Source organism: Drosophila suzukii, chromosome 3 (assembly GCF_043229965.1).
Source record: "Drosophila suzukii chromosome 3, CBGP_Dsuzu_IsoJpt1.0, whole genome shotgun sequence".
Classification (NCBI taxonomy): domain Eukaryota; kingdom Metazoa; phylum Arthropoda; class Insecta; order Diptera; family Drosophilidae; genus Drosophila; species Drosophila suzukii.
The window spans coordinates 27,953,953-27,971,971 of NC_092082.1; the positions used below are offsets into that span (position 1 = coordinate 27,953,953).

General features: G+C 39.7%; 1 protein-coding gene across 8 annotated transcripts in view; it reads left to right on the forward strand.

The window, feature by feature from the left end:
• The first annotated feature begins 509 nt into the window (after positions 1–509).
• Parp1 (Poly-(ADP-ribose) polymerase) overlaps positions 510–18,019 on the forward strand; it is a 187,120-nt gene continuing 169,610 nt past the window's right edge. For 3 of the 8 annotated variants that reach the window (XM_070995918.1, XM_070995917.1, XM_070995919.1), the window contains exon 1: positions 511–710. In XM_070995918.1, the coding sequence (XP_070852019.1) occupies positions 597–710 (114 nt within the window). In that variant the 5' untranslated portion in view covers positions 511–596. Of the gene's footprint in view, positions 711–18,019 lie in introns of all 8 variants that reach the window. The other 5 variants (XM_070995916.1, XM_070995913.1, XM_070995911.1 and 2 more) reach the window with 5 other exon arrangements.

Sequence of the window (18,019 nt, forward strand, 5' to 3'; positions counted from 1 at the left end):
GTACATTGTGCCCCTTTCATATTATACCTTCTGCACACAGCCTTTAATAAATCACTTTTGCTACTTTAAGCGGATTCCGGTTCACATATAGGATCGCTGAAACTCACAGTTAATCGGCGTACAAAAACCGTATCCGAAAGAAGAGGCCGTGCAGATTCAGTTGCTCCGACAAAAACTAAATACAATTTGAATGCTAGCATGTAGAATGTTTTCAGCGCCTAATGATTATTTAATTAGTACTAGAAAAATGATCAAGCATGAAACTTCCATTTAGGCAAGCGTGGCGAAATGAATGGGGACTGATCTGGACCAACAGTGACGCCACGAGAACTTTAACAAGTTAGAATGTACCTCGCATATTTTTGTTATCGAGTTGCAGCGACTTTTTCCCATCTCTTCTCCTACACGTGTATTTCTTATAGTGGAAAAAGACGCTGATGCGGTATTTGGTCGCTGAATCGAAAACACCTCTGTGTGAATAGGCCTTTCGATGTGAAATACCCCCAATATGAATCGATTAATATTGCCTAAATTCCATAGAATCACATCTCTGCTCCTTTTGCTTGAAATAAGTATTGACAAGTTAAAAAATAACTATGGATATTGAATTGCCATACATGGCCGAATATGCTAGATCTGGCCGAGCCAATTGCAAAGGGTGTAAATGTTCAATCCCCAAAGATAACCTACGCATTGCTGCCATGGTTCAAGTAAGTTTCTAAAGTTGTCGGCATATGTATACATATGTATGTACATATGTAAGTGTTCATACATATGTGTGAATAATTTGCTCGGGTCAGCTATTCGTTGGGTATATGTGTTGCTGCCGACCGCTGTTTTACACTGTTTGTGGGGCGGCAACGAACTCGCAGAGCAATTTCCTATGCCCGCTTAATGGAAGCTGCCGACCGCTGATGTAATATAGGAGCGACATAGGCATACATAAATGTATACATATTTATTAATGTATAAGTATTGCTGCCTGGCCAAACCAAAATTACAACGCCGCAGAGTTGGTCATTAATTAAAACAGAATGTACATCAAGTTAGCAGCACAACTTTTGAAATTCAAATTTTATTTCTTATTTAATTATCCAAAAATTGTTCGTGTAAGAAAATAATTTGCCACTTATGTATATTTATACCCGTTACTCTTAGAGTAAAAGGGTATACTAGATTCGTCGGAAAGTATGTAACAGGCAGAAGGAAGCGTTTCCGACCCCATAAAGTATATATACTCTTGATCAGGATAACTAGCCGAGTCGATCTAGCCATGTCCGTATGAACGCTGAGATCTCGGAAACTATAAAAGCTACAGTACTGGGATTAGGCATGCAGATTCCTGAGATTCCTGCGCAGCGCAAGTTTGTTTCAGCAGAGTGCCACCCTCACAAACCGACCAAAACTGTGACTCATACAGTTTTTATGCAAGAATAAAAATTTTAACTATAATGTATTGTTCACATTAATACCTATCGATTGACCCAAAAAAAGTTTTCCACGCCCACAAACTTCAAAAAATCGTAAATATGAACGCGGATATCTCAGAAACTATCAAAGATTGAGAATTGGGATTTCAGATTTAGATTCCGTAGCCTTGAGCGCAGCGCAAGTTTGTTACGCGAATATGCCACGCCCACAAACCGCCCAAACCTGTGGCGCCCACAATTTTCATGCTAGATAAAAAGTTGTTACCAAAATGTTTTGGTCTCGTCAATACCTATCAAATGATCTAAAACCGCCCAAGCCTGTGACGCCCACACTTTTCATGCTAGAAAAAAATTTTAACTGAAATGTATTAGTCTCGTCAATACCTATCGATTAACCCAAAAACCCACGCCCACTATAACGCCCATAACGCTCAAATCTATCTACCGCCCACATAGCCATATATTGTGATTAGGGGTAGGTGGCTCATTTCAGTCTCGCTTTGCTGCTTGCATATCTCCATTTCATGAGAAATGGAGATATAGTCGAGGTATTTGACTATAGCGTCCTTCTTTGTTTTTTATTATAAAATGTGGACGTAAGACGGGTTCTAGCGTAATGGGCGTTAGAGTGGGCGTGACACCTTGCTGAAACAAACTTGCGCAGAGCATGAAGCCAAAGAATCTACATGCTGAGTCCCAACATATTCTTCTCGACTTGGCCTGATCGAGAACATATATACACTCTGTTTGGGGTTGGAAACGCTTCCTCCTACCTGTTAAATACTTTCTGACGAATCTATTATACCCTTTTACTCTACTCCTGCGCCACAGGTCTTTGCAAAAATGATGGGTGGCATTGAGATCTGGAATTGCGTTGGCGAATTAAGCTTGTTTTACACATAATAGAGCCAACAAAGCTTTGTTTTGTGGCACAAGGCTTAGGATCGTGGTCCTGTTGGAACAAAAATCAATGTCCCAGTTTCGTGCCGCTTTGATGCAAATGTTCTTTAAGGATGTCGATATACTTGTGATCCATTGTGGATTCAATGAAAACAAGAAAAACAAACAGCCGTGCTTCCCGAAATAAATCCCTCAGATCGTAATAAAGGGCCAAAAATACGTGTGCCAAAAAAAAAACCAGAACCACCGTTTGGTAGTCCCCGGCTTGGGGATGTTTGGCGGCCACTGGAGACTCCATATGTTTGTACGCATGCGTTTTCTGGCAAGTGTATATATTCTTGAATAGGATCGTTGACCAAGTAGCTCTAGCCGTTAGTCTATATGAAACCTAAAATATCGAAAAAAACATTTAAGGCCACAAAGTTGGGATTAAGCACGAGACTCTTGAGAGTGTCACGCCGACTCTAACGACCGCACAGTGCCTAAAACTGTGGCAGAAATGTATGGGTTTTGTCAATACCTATCGATTGAACTAAAAAAAACGGGGAATCAAGCCGAATCTTATTTCGGTTCCGGTTCCAGTACCGGTCCCATACCGAATCAACTTATTCGGTAACAGATTTTGTTTTGGTATCGACCTTTTTTGTCCGGTTCTGGTACCGGTACGTACCTGTAAATTTAAAAATTTAAATGAATAATTTTAACAAGTTTTATCAATATGTCTACTGTTCGTTAACTTTTTTTAATATTTTGTGTCACATAAAATTTATTTGATGCTTAGGCGGAAACAGTGATTGATGGGAAAGGAGGTTTTTAGAATACATGGTAAAGGAATAACTATAGACTTCGTTAGGCAAAAAGGTTTCTGACTGTTTGTTATACGGACAAGAGAAGCGAACTTGATGCTGACTAAGGTAACGATGTTTCGACTGATTCCACGTTTGGACCGCGTGTTTAGTTTCGCGAAGCAGCTTTGTCAGGTTATCTGATGATGACTTTAGTCTTTTTATACCCTTGCAGAGGGTATATTGATTTCAGTCAGAAGTTTGAAAGGCAGTGAAGGAGACGTTTCCGACCCCATAAAGTATATATATTCTTAATCAGCATGACTAGGCGAGTCGATTTAGCCATGTCCGTGTGTCAGTCCGTTTCTACGCAAACTAGTCTCTCAGTTTTAAAGCTATCGGGCTGAAACTTTCCCAAAAGTCTTCTTTCTCTTGCTGGTAGTAAATAAGTCGAAACCAGCCGGATCGGACAACTATATCTTAAAGCTCCCATAGGAATAATCGGGAAAAAAAAATTTTACAAAATTATATCTTTGGTGTTTTTTAACATATAACCTCCTAAGCTTGGAAATAACATTTTTTAATTAGTTTTGAATTTCAAATTAAATTTTATCAAAATCGGACGACTATATCATATGGCTGCCATAGGAACGATCGGAAAATTGGTGGGAAAATAATATGAAACAAATTATAGCTTCGGTGTTTTTTAACATATAACCTTCTACGCTTGGAAAAAACATTTTTTAATTAGTTCTGAATCTCAAATTTAATTTTATCAAAATCGGACGACTATATAATATAGCTGCCGTAGGAACGATCGGAAAATTGGTTGGAAAATAATATGAAACAATTTATAGCTTCCGTGTTTGTTAACATATAACCTCCTACGCTTGGAAATAACATTTTTAAATTAGTTCTGAATTTCGAATTTAATTTTATATAGCTGTCATAGGACCGATTGGAAAATTGGTGGGAAAATAATATGAAACAAGTTATAGCTTCGGTGTTTTTCGACATATTACCTATACTATTGGGCATATCATTTTTTGTATATTTAAGAATTTTGTATTAAATTTAATAATTATAACTGCAAGGGTATACAAACTTCGGCTTGCCGCTGTTAGCTTCCTTTCTTGTTTAATATATAACCTCCTAGGCTTGGAAATAAAATTTTTTAATTAGTTCTGATTTTCGAATTTAATTTTATCAAAATCGGACGACTATATAATATAGCTGCCATAGAAACTATTGGAAAATTGTTGGGAAAATAATATGAAACAAATTATAGCTTTGGTGTTTTTGACATATTATCTTATACTATTGGAAATATTTTATTTTTATTTTTAAGAATTTCGAATTATATTTAATAATTATAACTGCAGTGGTATACAAACTTCGGCCTGCCGAAGTTAACTTCCTTTCTTGTTAGTGTTGATATATTCCAGGATGCAATTCCGAGTCATCAAAAAAGTATCGTCTGGTCGTATCTGGCACTTTGGCTTATTCTTTAAGCTTTAGTCTATTCTTCATACCTCAACATAGTTTGGTATCCCCCGCTCCTTTCTTGTTGCCAGAACCTTCAAGGTGAATGTTCCAGAATCGAAGTCTGCTTTAGGCCTATACATGCTGGAGTTCCTCAAGGAAGTGTGCTAGACCTTGTCCTATACATCATATTCACCTGGTTTAACAACAACATATGGAGATGATACTGCGTTTCTGCCGACAAGTGCCGTGCGACTTAAGTCGACAGATATAGTTCAGAAAATGTTAAATGATTTCAAGGCCTGGACGTTGAGATAAAATATTACTCACCCTGGATGGGACTCCAAGTAAACACTTTGCTACGGTTATATACCTTGGGCTTACCCGGACAGAAGCTTTACCTGGAATCAGCATATTGCAGCTGTTTGCGCTTCCACTAGGCTAGAAACTAGAAAAATCAGAGGGCTGCTTGGAACGGGCAGTGGATCGATCACGGCAAAGACTCAGCTGTCTAAGGCTATTTTAATGTCTACGTTTCATTGTCGTATTCACTGCCTGTAGCACCAAAAAATGGAGTCCTGTCAAGCTATAATTTTAAGACACATGATAAATGCACCATAATTTACAAGAAACATCACCATATTTCGATACCTCAAAATGAATCCTGTTTGTACATCTATCACTAACACTGTCACCCAGAACAAAAGTCCTTTCTCACACAAACAGACCTGCTCTCACACTATCCAGACCTATGAAGAAGAAAACCAAAAAGATTGCATCTATGAGACAATTGGATGCTGTACTCATTCCAGACTTAGGCGTACAGACTGTATCATTGCACAAGTATGGTAATGGGCCTCTAGACAAATACATTGAAATAATTTATATGAAGATTCAAACCACAATTCGACTTAAAAATGCTCTCTTGTTTTACAAAAATTTGTATTGATTCTAAAAGGTTGCATGTAGACATACATATATGAAGCTGAACCGACAGCTCTCGTTTCTTCCAATTTTAGGTATTTATCAACTTCGCCTGAACTTTCTGAGACACTGAATTGGTAAAATATTCCGAAACACATATTGAAAACTATAAAATTTGGTAATAAATATTGGATAATAGATTAATATAAGACTGTTTTTGATATTTACTTAGGGAAATATTACATCCCCACAGAAATTCATCGATTTCCAATAGTGCGATTTCGGGTTCTTTCAATTCTCGTAAGAAAAATTGGTTCTTCCAATTCTCTTTAAAAATTTTTTTTTGAATTTGAGTTATTTATGTTGTACCCAAATTAAACAAAAACACCTTTTAACGAGGTAAGTGGTCTGACGATGGCACTCAACATACAAAAGTTCTGATAAAAAATTTTATGACGAAAAGTGCCAGAACTAAATAAATACACTTTCTAAAATGTTTTTAAAAGCAAAAATTGTGTACTACCAAAAAAAGAGAATTTTGTAGGACTAGCTCTAACGCATAGGACAATCAACGGACGGTTTTCTAAGATGTTTCTACATTATAATATATGACGTGGTTGGTGTTCGTAATTGTTTGACCGACATCCGGGTAAAACCAATTGCCTCGGAAAAATTGTTCTGCATTGACTGCCAACTGAACACAATGAACTGCACCACGAGCACCTGAAATTTGGTAAAAAGAGAGATGAAAGAAAGATCGCTACAGTCGAGTCCGTCGATATATACCCTTACTCAGGTAAGGGGAGAGAGATAGAGAAATGCAAGCATCAAAACGACTTTTCCCAAGATGGAACCCCACGCCACTGCTTCCTTATAACTTTTTAATAAATCCGATATTCCTCTAGAATATGCATGTCACCTAATCCCAACTTTCTGACTTTTATAGTTTCCGAGGTCTCAGCGTTCATATGGACGAACGGATGACGGTCAGACGGACATGACTAGTGATCCTGATCAAGAATATAGACTCACATACTTTCCGACGAATTTAATATACCCTTTTTCTCTTCGATTAACGGTTATAAAAAAATGTCAGGTATAGAAGCAATTACAAAATATTTTCATAGTTCATCCTAATGGGCTGGTTTTCAATAACAAAGTTATCCATAAAACCAAAATCGTCGTTGTCGTTTTGATTGCTTAGAAGTTCCACAAACTTTACCATATTCCGACCATGTTCATTGGCGCTATAATACATCTGCTGGGAACTGAATTCGAATCGATTTAAAATAAAAAGGATGGTGTCTTTTAAATTTGCAGGAGTATGGCAGGCAAACCATTCTTTAGATTCTCGTAGATTCGCAAAATCAGTGTATATAGCATCAACCTGAGATCGCATATCAAAGACATTAATGCAATAGTTGCTGAAAACGGCAAGGTTAGTCGTGGTTGACCGACCTGCTACAAAACCAGTCTGAGAAGTGCTTATGTATGTTTTTACAAGAAATGATAATTTATGGGCAACAATGCGTTCGAAGAGTTTAGCGATATTACTGATCTTTGCTATAGGCCTGTAATTGGCAATGTTATTCTTCGGCCCTGATTTCAAAATTGGAGTCACGAATGCGACCTTCCATCTATTCGCAAAGTGTTTACTAGAAAGTGATTTATCAAAAAGAATTTATGGATATCACAATTGCTTATAGGTAAATTACATTGGACTAAAGAAAAGTTAATATTAGCGCGCTAACGAGTACTAAGTCTAAAATTGTATGTAAGCTCCTGAATACATTATTGACTTGCATTAAGCCCATACTGAAAATATCATCGATGAAAAGAATCTCGTGTGGTTGATGTATGTTGCTTGGCAGTGAAGAGTGATAATAGATTAAAGTCGCCAATCACAAAGATATGTTGATGGTCCTGCAGATTATTGTAGATGTCGGTAATGTTTTCCAGATGAGCCTTGTAAAGTTTATATAAACCATTCGGTAGTATGTATGACCCCACAGTTTGCAGCGTTTCCGATTCTCCAATTATCGACACCGCAACTTGATCAAGATGGGTATCTTCAATGAGAAGACCGATTGCCAAGCAGTGCAAATTGCAGCGAGCAGCAACAATTACGAGGGCAGTCCGATAAGTACGCAAGAGAAATTTACAATCGTGTAGTACATTCTCGTAGAGGGCTACTGTCGAAATTTCAGCCGAATAGGACTCGTAGTTTCGTTTTGACTGCGTGTGGAATCGGACGTGTTCCCGGATTTTAGAAAAATGGAGAAAAAGCAATATAGGTCTGTGATTCGATTCTTGTTTTTCAAAGGGAAATCGCGCAGCGAAATGAAAGAGCTCTTGGATGCTATGTACGTTGACTCTTCTCCTTCGATGGCGACCGTCAAAAATTTGTTTAACGAGTTTCAACATGGTTGCACGTCGGTTTTGATGAGCCACGCCCAGGTGCCCCGAAAACGGCTACCACGGTGGATAACGTTACAAAAGTCCACGATCTCGTATTGGCAGACCGCCTATTGAAGATACGCGAGACAGCTGAAACGGTAGGCATGTCAAAAGACCGCGTGAGTCATATCCTGCATGAAATTTTGGGCATGAGAAAGCTGTCGGCGCGATGGGTGCCGCGTTTGCTCACTCCGGACAACAAACGCAACCGTGAGACCACTTCAGAGCAGTGTTTGATGTTGTTTAAGCGTAATCCGAAATTTACGAAAAGCAATGAAAATCACGTGCATCTGTCCATACATACATATGTATGTACATATATGTACGTAAATATGTGTGTATGAGAAGCGACTTTGCAGGGCGGCGTAGAAAAAAAATTAATAGGCATTTACATACATCTAAATATAAATTTAGGCGCATTTCAAAATATGTTTGTTTAAATGCAATTATGTTTAATGTTAGATAGACATACTTATAAATTTTGTTTTCACGCTGGCACAGCCTCTACACATACACCCGCCTACGTACATACGAATGTATGTAAATACATAGTTGCGCGTTGTCGTAGGGCAGTCAGAAAACCGCACACGATATTAGTTTTTTATACATATACACAATGTATATGAAGTTTACTCACCTTTTCCTTGTTCTGCGCTAAGTGAAACACTGACAATGTACGTCTGACCGAAAATCCACTAAAACGTATGTTAGTGCAAGCGAGTCAACATTATCAAAGTAGGCCAATTCGAAATTCGAATATATCTTTTTCGCTTCCACTCACGTGAATAATGTCGCCATATTGCTATATCCTCTCTTTTTCGATGTCAAAGAATTTCCGAAAAGAGAGAAATCGACAACTTAATATTTTTTGGTATCAATTTGACATTATTCATGGTAAAAATGAGATGTGTCTAAAAAACACAAATTTACCATGCGCATATCAAATTGATCCTGACTCATTTTTTTCTGTGCACCTTCAGATTTGTTTAATAATTATAACTGCAAGGGTATACAATGCAGAGACGACAGTAAATAAAAACGTCATTAGGTGACGATCCAAACTGACAATCTGTTTTGGAACAAAAAACAACCATTTTTATACCCGTTACTCGTAGAGTAAAAGGGTATACTAGATTCGTCGGAAAGTATGTAACAGGCAGAAGGAAGCGTTTCCGACCCCATAAAGTATATATATTCTTGATCAGGATCACTAGCCGAGTCGATCTAGCCATGTCCGTCTGCCCGTCTGTCAGTATGAACGCTGAGATCTCGGAAACTATACAAGCTACAATACTGGGATTAGGCATGCTGATTCCTGAGATTCCTGCGCAGCGCAAGTTTGTTTCAGCAGAGTGCCACACCTACTCTAACGCCCACAAACCGCCCAAAACTGTGGCTCCTACAGTTTTGATGCTAGAATAAAATTTTTAACTGGAATGTATTGTTCTCGTCAATACCTATCGATTGACCCAAAAAAAGTTTGCCAAGCCCACTCTAACGCCCACAAACCGCCCAAGCCCACAAGTTTCATGCTAGATAAAAAATTTTAACTGAAGTGTATTGGTCTCGTCAATACCTATCGATTGATCCAAAAAAAATTTGCCACGCCCACTCTTACGCCCATAACGCTTAAATCTTTCTACCGCCGGTAGGTGGCGCATTTCAATCTCGCTTTGCTGCTTGCATATTTCCATTTTCCTTTGGTCCCATTAGCTGAGTAAGGGGTATCTGATAGTCGAGGTTTTCGACTATAAGGTTCTTCCTTGTTTCTCCTGTAATCACCGAAATTTCTCTCTTAAGTGGTTTAAAAACTATAACGCTATAAGTCATTCAGGTCCTTTGCTGTTTACTCTGTTTATAAATGATCTTCCCTCTATCGTAACTCACTCTCGTGTACTTATGTATGCTGATGATGTTAAGCTTTGTTTTTCATATAATAATATTGAGTCTGGTTTATGCTTGCAGTCAGACATTAATAGATTCCAGGTATGGTGTCAGTACAACCTTTTGAATTTAAACTATCTTTAATGCAAGGTTATGACCTTTTATAGGGGTACGCCAACGTTCACGAGTTACTCTCTTCAGAACATGTCCCTGGACCTAATATACTCAGTAAACGATTTAGGAGTTCTCTTAGATCCTAAACGTAAATTTGACTTCCACATAACCTCTACTGTAAATAAAGCTATGAGTGTTCTTGGGTTTATAAAGCGTTGGTCTCAAGAACCTGATGATCCATACACTACCTAATTATTATTTACCTCCCTTGTCCGTCCTAATTTAGAATACTGTTCTTCCGTTTGGAGTCCTCAGTATCAAGTGCACATTGACCGTATAGAGTCTGTACAGAAACGATTTCTTCCTTTTGCCTTTCGTGGTTTGAACTGGGATCAAAACGTCTGGTAGCCTTCTTACTCGAGTAGATTGCTATTAATTAATTCGCCTAGTCTAGTAAACCGTAGAACTATGCTTGGTACTATTTGTATAAATAATCTTATCAGAGGCGATATTGATTCTGTAGATTTGGTAAGCCGCCTAACTTTCAATGTTCCTGTTAGACTAATGCGAAACTATATCATATTAACTTGCCACGATGTTCATCTAATTTTAGTCAGCACGAGCCCTTTCTCGTTCTTTCTAATAATTATAACAACCTATACAAGGTGAGTTGCAAAGTAAACAGGACTTTAAAAAAAAAGACAGAACAAATAGTTTTTTCGGCAAAATCAATTTATTTTATTCAAAATAGTCTTCTTCTGCTTTAATACAGCGTTTTGCCAAAAGCCAACTTCCGTCTTCGCGATATTCGGGCCGAACACGTCAAATACGACGCACCAAACGCTTCAAAACTCCAAGGTAGAATACCGCATTAACGTTTTGGCCGGGTGGAACAATTTCTTTGTGGACAATACCCTTGGAATCATAAAAACAAATCAGCATTGTCTTCACTTTTGACTTGGAGCGATTTTTTGGGTTTCGGCTCGTCCGGCGCCTTCCATTCAGCACTCTGACGTTTCGTTTCGGGATCATATTGAAAACACCACGTTTCGTCACCAGTCACAATCTTGTAAAGGAAGTTCGGGTCTTTTTTTGCCTCTTTAATGATGTCCTTCGAATGTTGAATTCTGAGCAATTTTTGGACGTCAGTCAACTGGTGCGGAACAAACCGTGCACACACCTTAAGCCCAAATGGTTGGTCAAAATGCGATAAATCGATGTTTTGGAGACGTTCAATTCTATTTCCATGAATTTCAATGATGATTTCGGCTGATTTTTTAGGAATTCACACACAGTTTCGATGGAATTTTCGGTGATCACGGATTTTGGTTGGTCCACATGTTCATCGTCATTTATGTCCTCACGACCACTTTGAAAACGTTGAAACCACTCGTGCACTCTGCTACGGGATAGGCAATCATCGCCATAAACTTGTTTCATCAATTGAAACGTTTCGGTAAAAGTTGTACCAATTTTAAAACAAAATTTAATGTTGGCTCTTTGCGCGAAGCTCATTTTCGCACCGATGACAAAAACATACTAATACTTAAAACGCAATAAACTCACTTCCAATAAATGAAATGTCATAAAATTTTTACTGGAAGTCGATAAACGATAGATTCGATAGATTCTAACGCACCAGTTGACATATAGATGAAGCCACTAGAGGGCGCTAGATTAAAAAAGTCCTGATTACTTTGGAACTCACCTTGTATCATTTAATTTGTTCCTCAACTTCTATCCCTGTATTAAAAACTAAAATCTTAGCTCATTTGTTTTAGTCTTGTTGATCTATGTTTTGTTCTGTCTTTATTTGTTCTATGTACCTTCCTCGCGAACCGTATTTGCCCGAAATAAAAATGGGCCCGCGCGTAACAAGCTTGGTGTCGTTTGGGCCACTTGTTTGTACTTCTCTTAGTGCATCAACGTTCAACAATAACAAATAAAGAACCGACAAGCCAACTAGTGTCCGGCACATTACCCACCACTGACTACGACAATCCCAGAGGATATGTACTGCTCGCGACCGCCAAGGAATCATTACAGTGGCCAACCGGTCCAACCGGGTCAAAGGTAAATCTTATCTTATACTGCGTTTATGCGATGGCCATTTCACGCTTTCATTTCATGAAATGGGCTGATTCGTGTGTGCATAAACACCGTTTCATGAATTCAATAACTCACGAAAGTTGACTATGAATTCAACCTGAAATGGTCACAATTAAACTCCGGTAACTCTATATAATTATCGGAGTTGCCTGATCGATATAAATACATAAATACATTTAACAAATTATTTGTTAATTCAGTGCCAATGAAAACTAGTTTTAATCATTTATTTTGACTGTAGAAAAAATGTTATACTGGCTTGCACACACTTTATCTTTAATATTAGCAAGATTATTTCGTGCGCTCACACCTTTTTCCACCGGTCCGGCATCTCTGTCAGCTGAGATTGATAAAATGCATGAATTCGGCCGCGTCGCATAAACAGGAGCCAATTTTATTTCACGCTTTCAATAAATCATGAAACCCTTAGCATAAACATTGTATTAGTGAGGATGGCAGATCTGATAACCTTTATGGAAATATTGTCACCGAAATGAATAATGAACATTAGCAACTAGTTCAATAGTAAAACTTTTGTCATATACATCAGAAACACTAGTGGAGGTACTTATTATTCCCAACGTCATTACAAATCAACCGTCTTTACCGATAACATACGATCTTAATACTCCCGAGGGACTGCCGTTAGCAGATCCAGACTTTCGGCATCCTGGACCCATTGACTTAAACAAGGGGTGTTGGACAATATCCCTTATTAATGACCGGTGTATTCCTTTGACTAGGACCCAATAAAAATGTGGCGCAAAGCACAAGTGTTGGTTATGTAGTCACAGGATTTCTTCCTAACCTCTTGTGATACACAAATCATAACTGATATGTATCGTAATCACAAGATCTTGTCTTTATGCCACTTATGTACTTACGGTATCCTCTGTTAAAATGTTGAGCTTGTCAAAAATCTGTTTGGTAGTGAAAAGTTGTACCAACAGACATATAAACAAATAACGGAGAAACTTACGGATCTTTTCAAGCAGAAGCGTAATATTCTTGCTGCTCGGTACGAGTTTTTCAAATGTCAGATGCGTGACAACAAACACCTAAGGTATGGGTCGCCGATCTACATGGCATTGCTCGAGAATGTCAATTTGCTTGCCAACCAGATGGGTGTTCAATTAATTACGTTAATGAATTGATCCGCGATCAAATAATAGTGCACACTCCATCGACGCAATTTGGAAAGCCGCTTTTCAGAAGTTGCAGCCGCCACTCAAAATATTAAAAAATAAAAGAGGAAAATTTTGCATATGCTCCGACTCGCTCTCTGCCATTGACGCAATAAAAACCACAAATAAGAGCGAATATTACATCTCACACGCCCGCAACCTGCTAAAAAATGCGCTATCAAATTCAAACTACTTTGGATACCTGGCCACTTAGAAATACCAGGAAATTAACTGGCGGACATCCTAGCAAAAAACTCAATAAAACAACCACTTATAACTAACATACTAAAATATATAAAAAAAAACACACCAAGCAAAAACAGCATTATACATAACGAAGACATCAGCCTGGTACCAATCAATTAACCAACTCCAACTCAATAGCTACCACATCACCAAAAGCAACCATTTATCCATCTCACAGACCAGATAAAAATAATAAGACTCAGATTTGGACACACCAAAATAACCCACACACATTACATCGATCAAATCCAAACCAACACCTGCCCATTCTGCAACGACATTGTATAAATAAGATACTTACTTTCTACTTGCAACGCGCTAAACATCCAAAGGTAACAAATATTTAAAAACACCAACCCATTAGAATTACTGTTCAACCCCACACCACCAAACATCAAAAATTCTACAATTTAAACTAAAGTATACAACATTTTCTCAAATGTTCAAATAAATAAACTAATGTAAACTCGGTTGAACGACGTCTTCGTGGTTTATATGGCTTCTCAAATTTCGCATTGTTGTATTAATCTTCTTCCTACTACTTCCCCTTTTGATCCCATTTCTTTTCTAGATATGGAGAAAAAGGAACTTGGGTTTAAAGCTTTTTCTACGAATTGAACAACGTATTGTAAAACGATTGGCTTTACGTTTTCTTTTTTTTTATGCGGCTGAGACTCGAAATCTCGAGAGTCACAAAATCTTTAACTGTCAATAATTGAGAAATTTATGGGTAACCTTTTATTTTATTTTTGATTCTGTAATGGTTTTTACATTTTGATGCAGGGGTGCATTTTCAAGAGTTTTTTGGGTAAGTACAGACATCTGTTTTGATGTTATCCCATTTTTTTAACCTTTTTATGCAGGAGAGATTTTAAAAAACTTTACCAATTATGGGTAGTCATTGATTGACCAACTAGGGGGTATGTGGCAACAGTTCACCCACTGACCGTTTAACTTCGCCCTAACGGATCCTTTTGCTGTCTTTACGTTATTAAGGTATTGGGACTTTTGGACGCACGACCAGGTTGCCGCCTTCTCCGCTTGATCCGTGACCCACGTTTTGGATCTTATAGTCATATAAGGCTTGCTTAGGACTGCCACGTTTATTCTCAGCTCCGTAATTGTTTGGGTGGGGAGATCCTGGGCCACTGATTTAGGTTTAATTTATTAAGCCTTACCATCTTATTTTTTGACAGCTTTAATGTATACCAGGCATTTAAGGATGCCAGTCGAATGATTTATTTGCCGATCATATTTTTGGGCATAGAGTATGCAGTGTGGGTGCTTGCCGCAGTTCCTAGCCTCGTGATCTTTTGAGCAGCACTTAAAGTAAGCTTCACGCAAGTTCCTGCCTTCAGGACAGTTTAGCGATATGTGACCAAACTCTAGGCATTTATAGCATAAGGCATTTGTGTTTTTTTTATATCAGTCGTTTATTTGTTGGAAAGGTTGACACAGATGGGGCAGTGGTATTTTTAGAATTTTACAAGGAAGAGGTAATATAGAAAAGAAAAGGGAAATAAGAAATTTAGTTTTTGAGCAGTTTTCGGAACAGCGTGGCTTTGCTTCGCAGAGCCAGAACGATCACGCTGTTGCGTTGCTCATCTGGAAGCCCATCGTCCCATTTCGTTCCGAATTTTCTCTAAGGTCCGTAGAGACTTCATGGCCACCGTGGCAAAGTTGCTCATCTGGCCCCAGAGCACTTCCATCATTCGATCTCCCAGAGCGGTCGGGTCCCTGATCTCGTCTAATATCCTTCTTTGTCGCGGTCGAACCAAGGGCAGTGGAAAATTATGTGGTGAGCTGTTTCCTCTACGCCACATTGTGGGCAGCTGCGGTCGTCGGCGTGGCCAAACCTGGTAAGGTAGCTCCTGAAGCATTCATGTCGCTTAGGATCTACGCCAGTCAGAAGTTTAGCTCTCCTTCTAATCTTTACGTCCATTTTGTTATGACCAGCGGGCCTGCCATGTTGATTGACTTCTTTTCCTAGGTCTGGATATATTTCACCGTCATTGAGAGGGAGTGCACCGCCTTCCTAACTTTTCGGCTTCTTCGTGAATCTCCTTGGCCTCGACCGCAAGCAGTTCGATGGGGATTATTTCGGAGATGACGAGGGCTGCGTCATTCGATACCGTCCGGAATCCGGTGTAAACTTTGAGACTGTATAGTCTATGAGTGGATTCCATATCCCTCCAATACGACTCCGTGCCAGCTGCGTAGGCCCCTGGTGTTGAGCATTATTCACGTCAGAGCTCTAGCGATATTTGCGGTCTCATTGTTTGCTTCCGAAAAGTGTTCCTTAAATGACAGTCGCATATCTATTATGACTCCCAGGTAGCGTATTGCTCTGGGTGACAGTATCGTGACGCTATATTGTGGCCTACCGATGAGAGACACTCCTCACTGCTTCGATTCCCAGCTGCTCTGCTTCCTGTAGTGTATTAACCACAATAGCACTTATATTCTTACTGGCAATGCCAGCCTCGTACATAGCATTCCAAAGCAGTGTTCCAAGTACAGATCCTTGGGGTACTCCACAGGTGATTCATGATTCGCCTTGTGAGTTGGGGCTGCAGCAGCCGGTCTGTTGCCCGGTATGTCACAGATGATGACCTCGCATGTCGCCGACGTGCAGAATATAAGTACCAAGACGGAGACTGCTCCGACTCTGCTAAATGTGTACTCTGGTCCTGAATTAAGTAGGGCTACGTCGAGTGACGCGATGTCTTCAATCAGTGTTTTCCCTCTGCTGTTCGTGTAGATCGATCCCCACTCCTCAGTCATGCGTTGAAATCGCCAGCGATGACAACTTTTCGCTATGCCCTTGCGTCATTTACCAATTCGTCCAGAACAGCTGAAACTGTAAATAAAGAGCTCATCCACAATAGGCCGAATGAAGAAGGAACAAGGAACTTAGATATCGCGCACGGCTTGGCTAAGTAGATCATGAGCGGCTTCGCAGTGGTTGTGGTTCTGCCTTCCCACGTGCTTCTTCAAGCTTAACGCATGATGTCATTACGTGTTTGGCGTCCTCCGGAACTTCGCAGATGTCGCATAGGGGACTTGCTTCGTGAACAAACGGCAAAGGTAATCCTTAATAGCGTCTTCCCTTAGAGATCCATCCACTATCTACCATCCGTTGAACGGATGGTCCATACGGTTTTGCTGTTCCGAAAACTTTCCAGTAAGTTTCCCAACCGAATTTGACGGACTATTTTATGCGCTTTGCATCTGAGTAAGTTGGAAAGTTAATTCCCGTGGCGTTATGTTTGAAATGTGGTATGTGGGATGTTGCCCTATTCCATCTCTGCTACCAGCTTTCGAGAGCCTTGGTTCTCGCCCTATGTTTCGCCAAGGTGCGATCTATTGGTGAGGTTTCTCGCTTCAACATTGCCTCTGTGGAGACCGTTCGGAATGCTGACCTTGCTTGGACTGCTCCCAGTCTATAGTCGCGTTTTATGCCACTCAGATATGTTTTTGTGCTCGCCGCTTGAGCGCAAATTGGTGCTGCGTAGAGAATGGACGACTGTGCTAAATCGAAGAGAAGGTTTCTGCTCGATGATTAAGGGCCTCTGTGGTTGAGCATCATGCGTAATAAAGCCACAGTGACGCTGAGGGCCTTCTTGTGTGCTTCCTGTAGATGCTCTTTGTATGTAGGTCGTGTGTCTAGCATGACGCCAAGTTATTTAATGGTTTTTTTATGTTATATATGCCTGCCGACTGTCTCTACCTTTTTTCTGCTACTTATGAGCACTGCTTCCGTTTTGTGTTTAACCAGTTCCAGTCCAGCTACTTTTACTCTTATCATCATTACTTACTTTTACTCCAATCATTTGAACGGCCCTCGTTGTGGTACTTTCCACTTCCTTTATGGAACTTTACGATGCTTACCCCTTATGTTTACATGGTGTTCCATAGTAAAAGGCCTAGTACAGACCCCTGCGGAACTACGCCCGTCGTCTGTATTGTAATGTACCCACCACAAGTGCCCTGTTTGCTCTCCCATCTGGCCTCCTCTATGGCCTTCTCTTCGTGCCTGGCTTCTTTCGCAGGAAATAGATGCCTGACGATCTCACCAAGTTTTCTAGCGTCTGTTTGAGTAATGTTTTTGAGCCCATTTGTCTTTCTCATAACCTTGTATTCCCTATCCCATAGAGCGTTTTCTGCCTCATCGCACAGTTCAAGAAAGCAACGCCTTTTGATAGTTTTAATGACCTTCTTTAATGGCTTTTCGCTTGTCGGTGTAGACCTCCGAATAGATTGGAAGCGTTGGGTTCCACGCGGCCTGTGGTAGACTGTTCTAGAGCCTATACATCCTCGGCGGGCATCGTCGATCTCCTGGTTAGACTGGTCTGCGTTTTTTGAAGCTTTTGCTGCCTTGCATACTGGCCTCTTTGACCTTGCTCATCACTGCCTCTTCATGTTCGATCTTCCATTCCTTCTAGGAATACTCTGAACATTTGGATGTTTAACGTTTTTTCCGTTGTTGTTCTCGCGTGTGTGT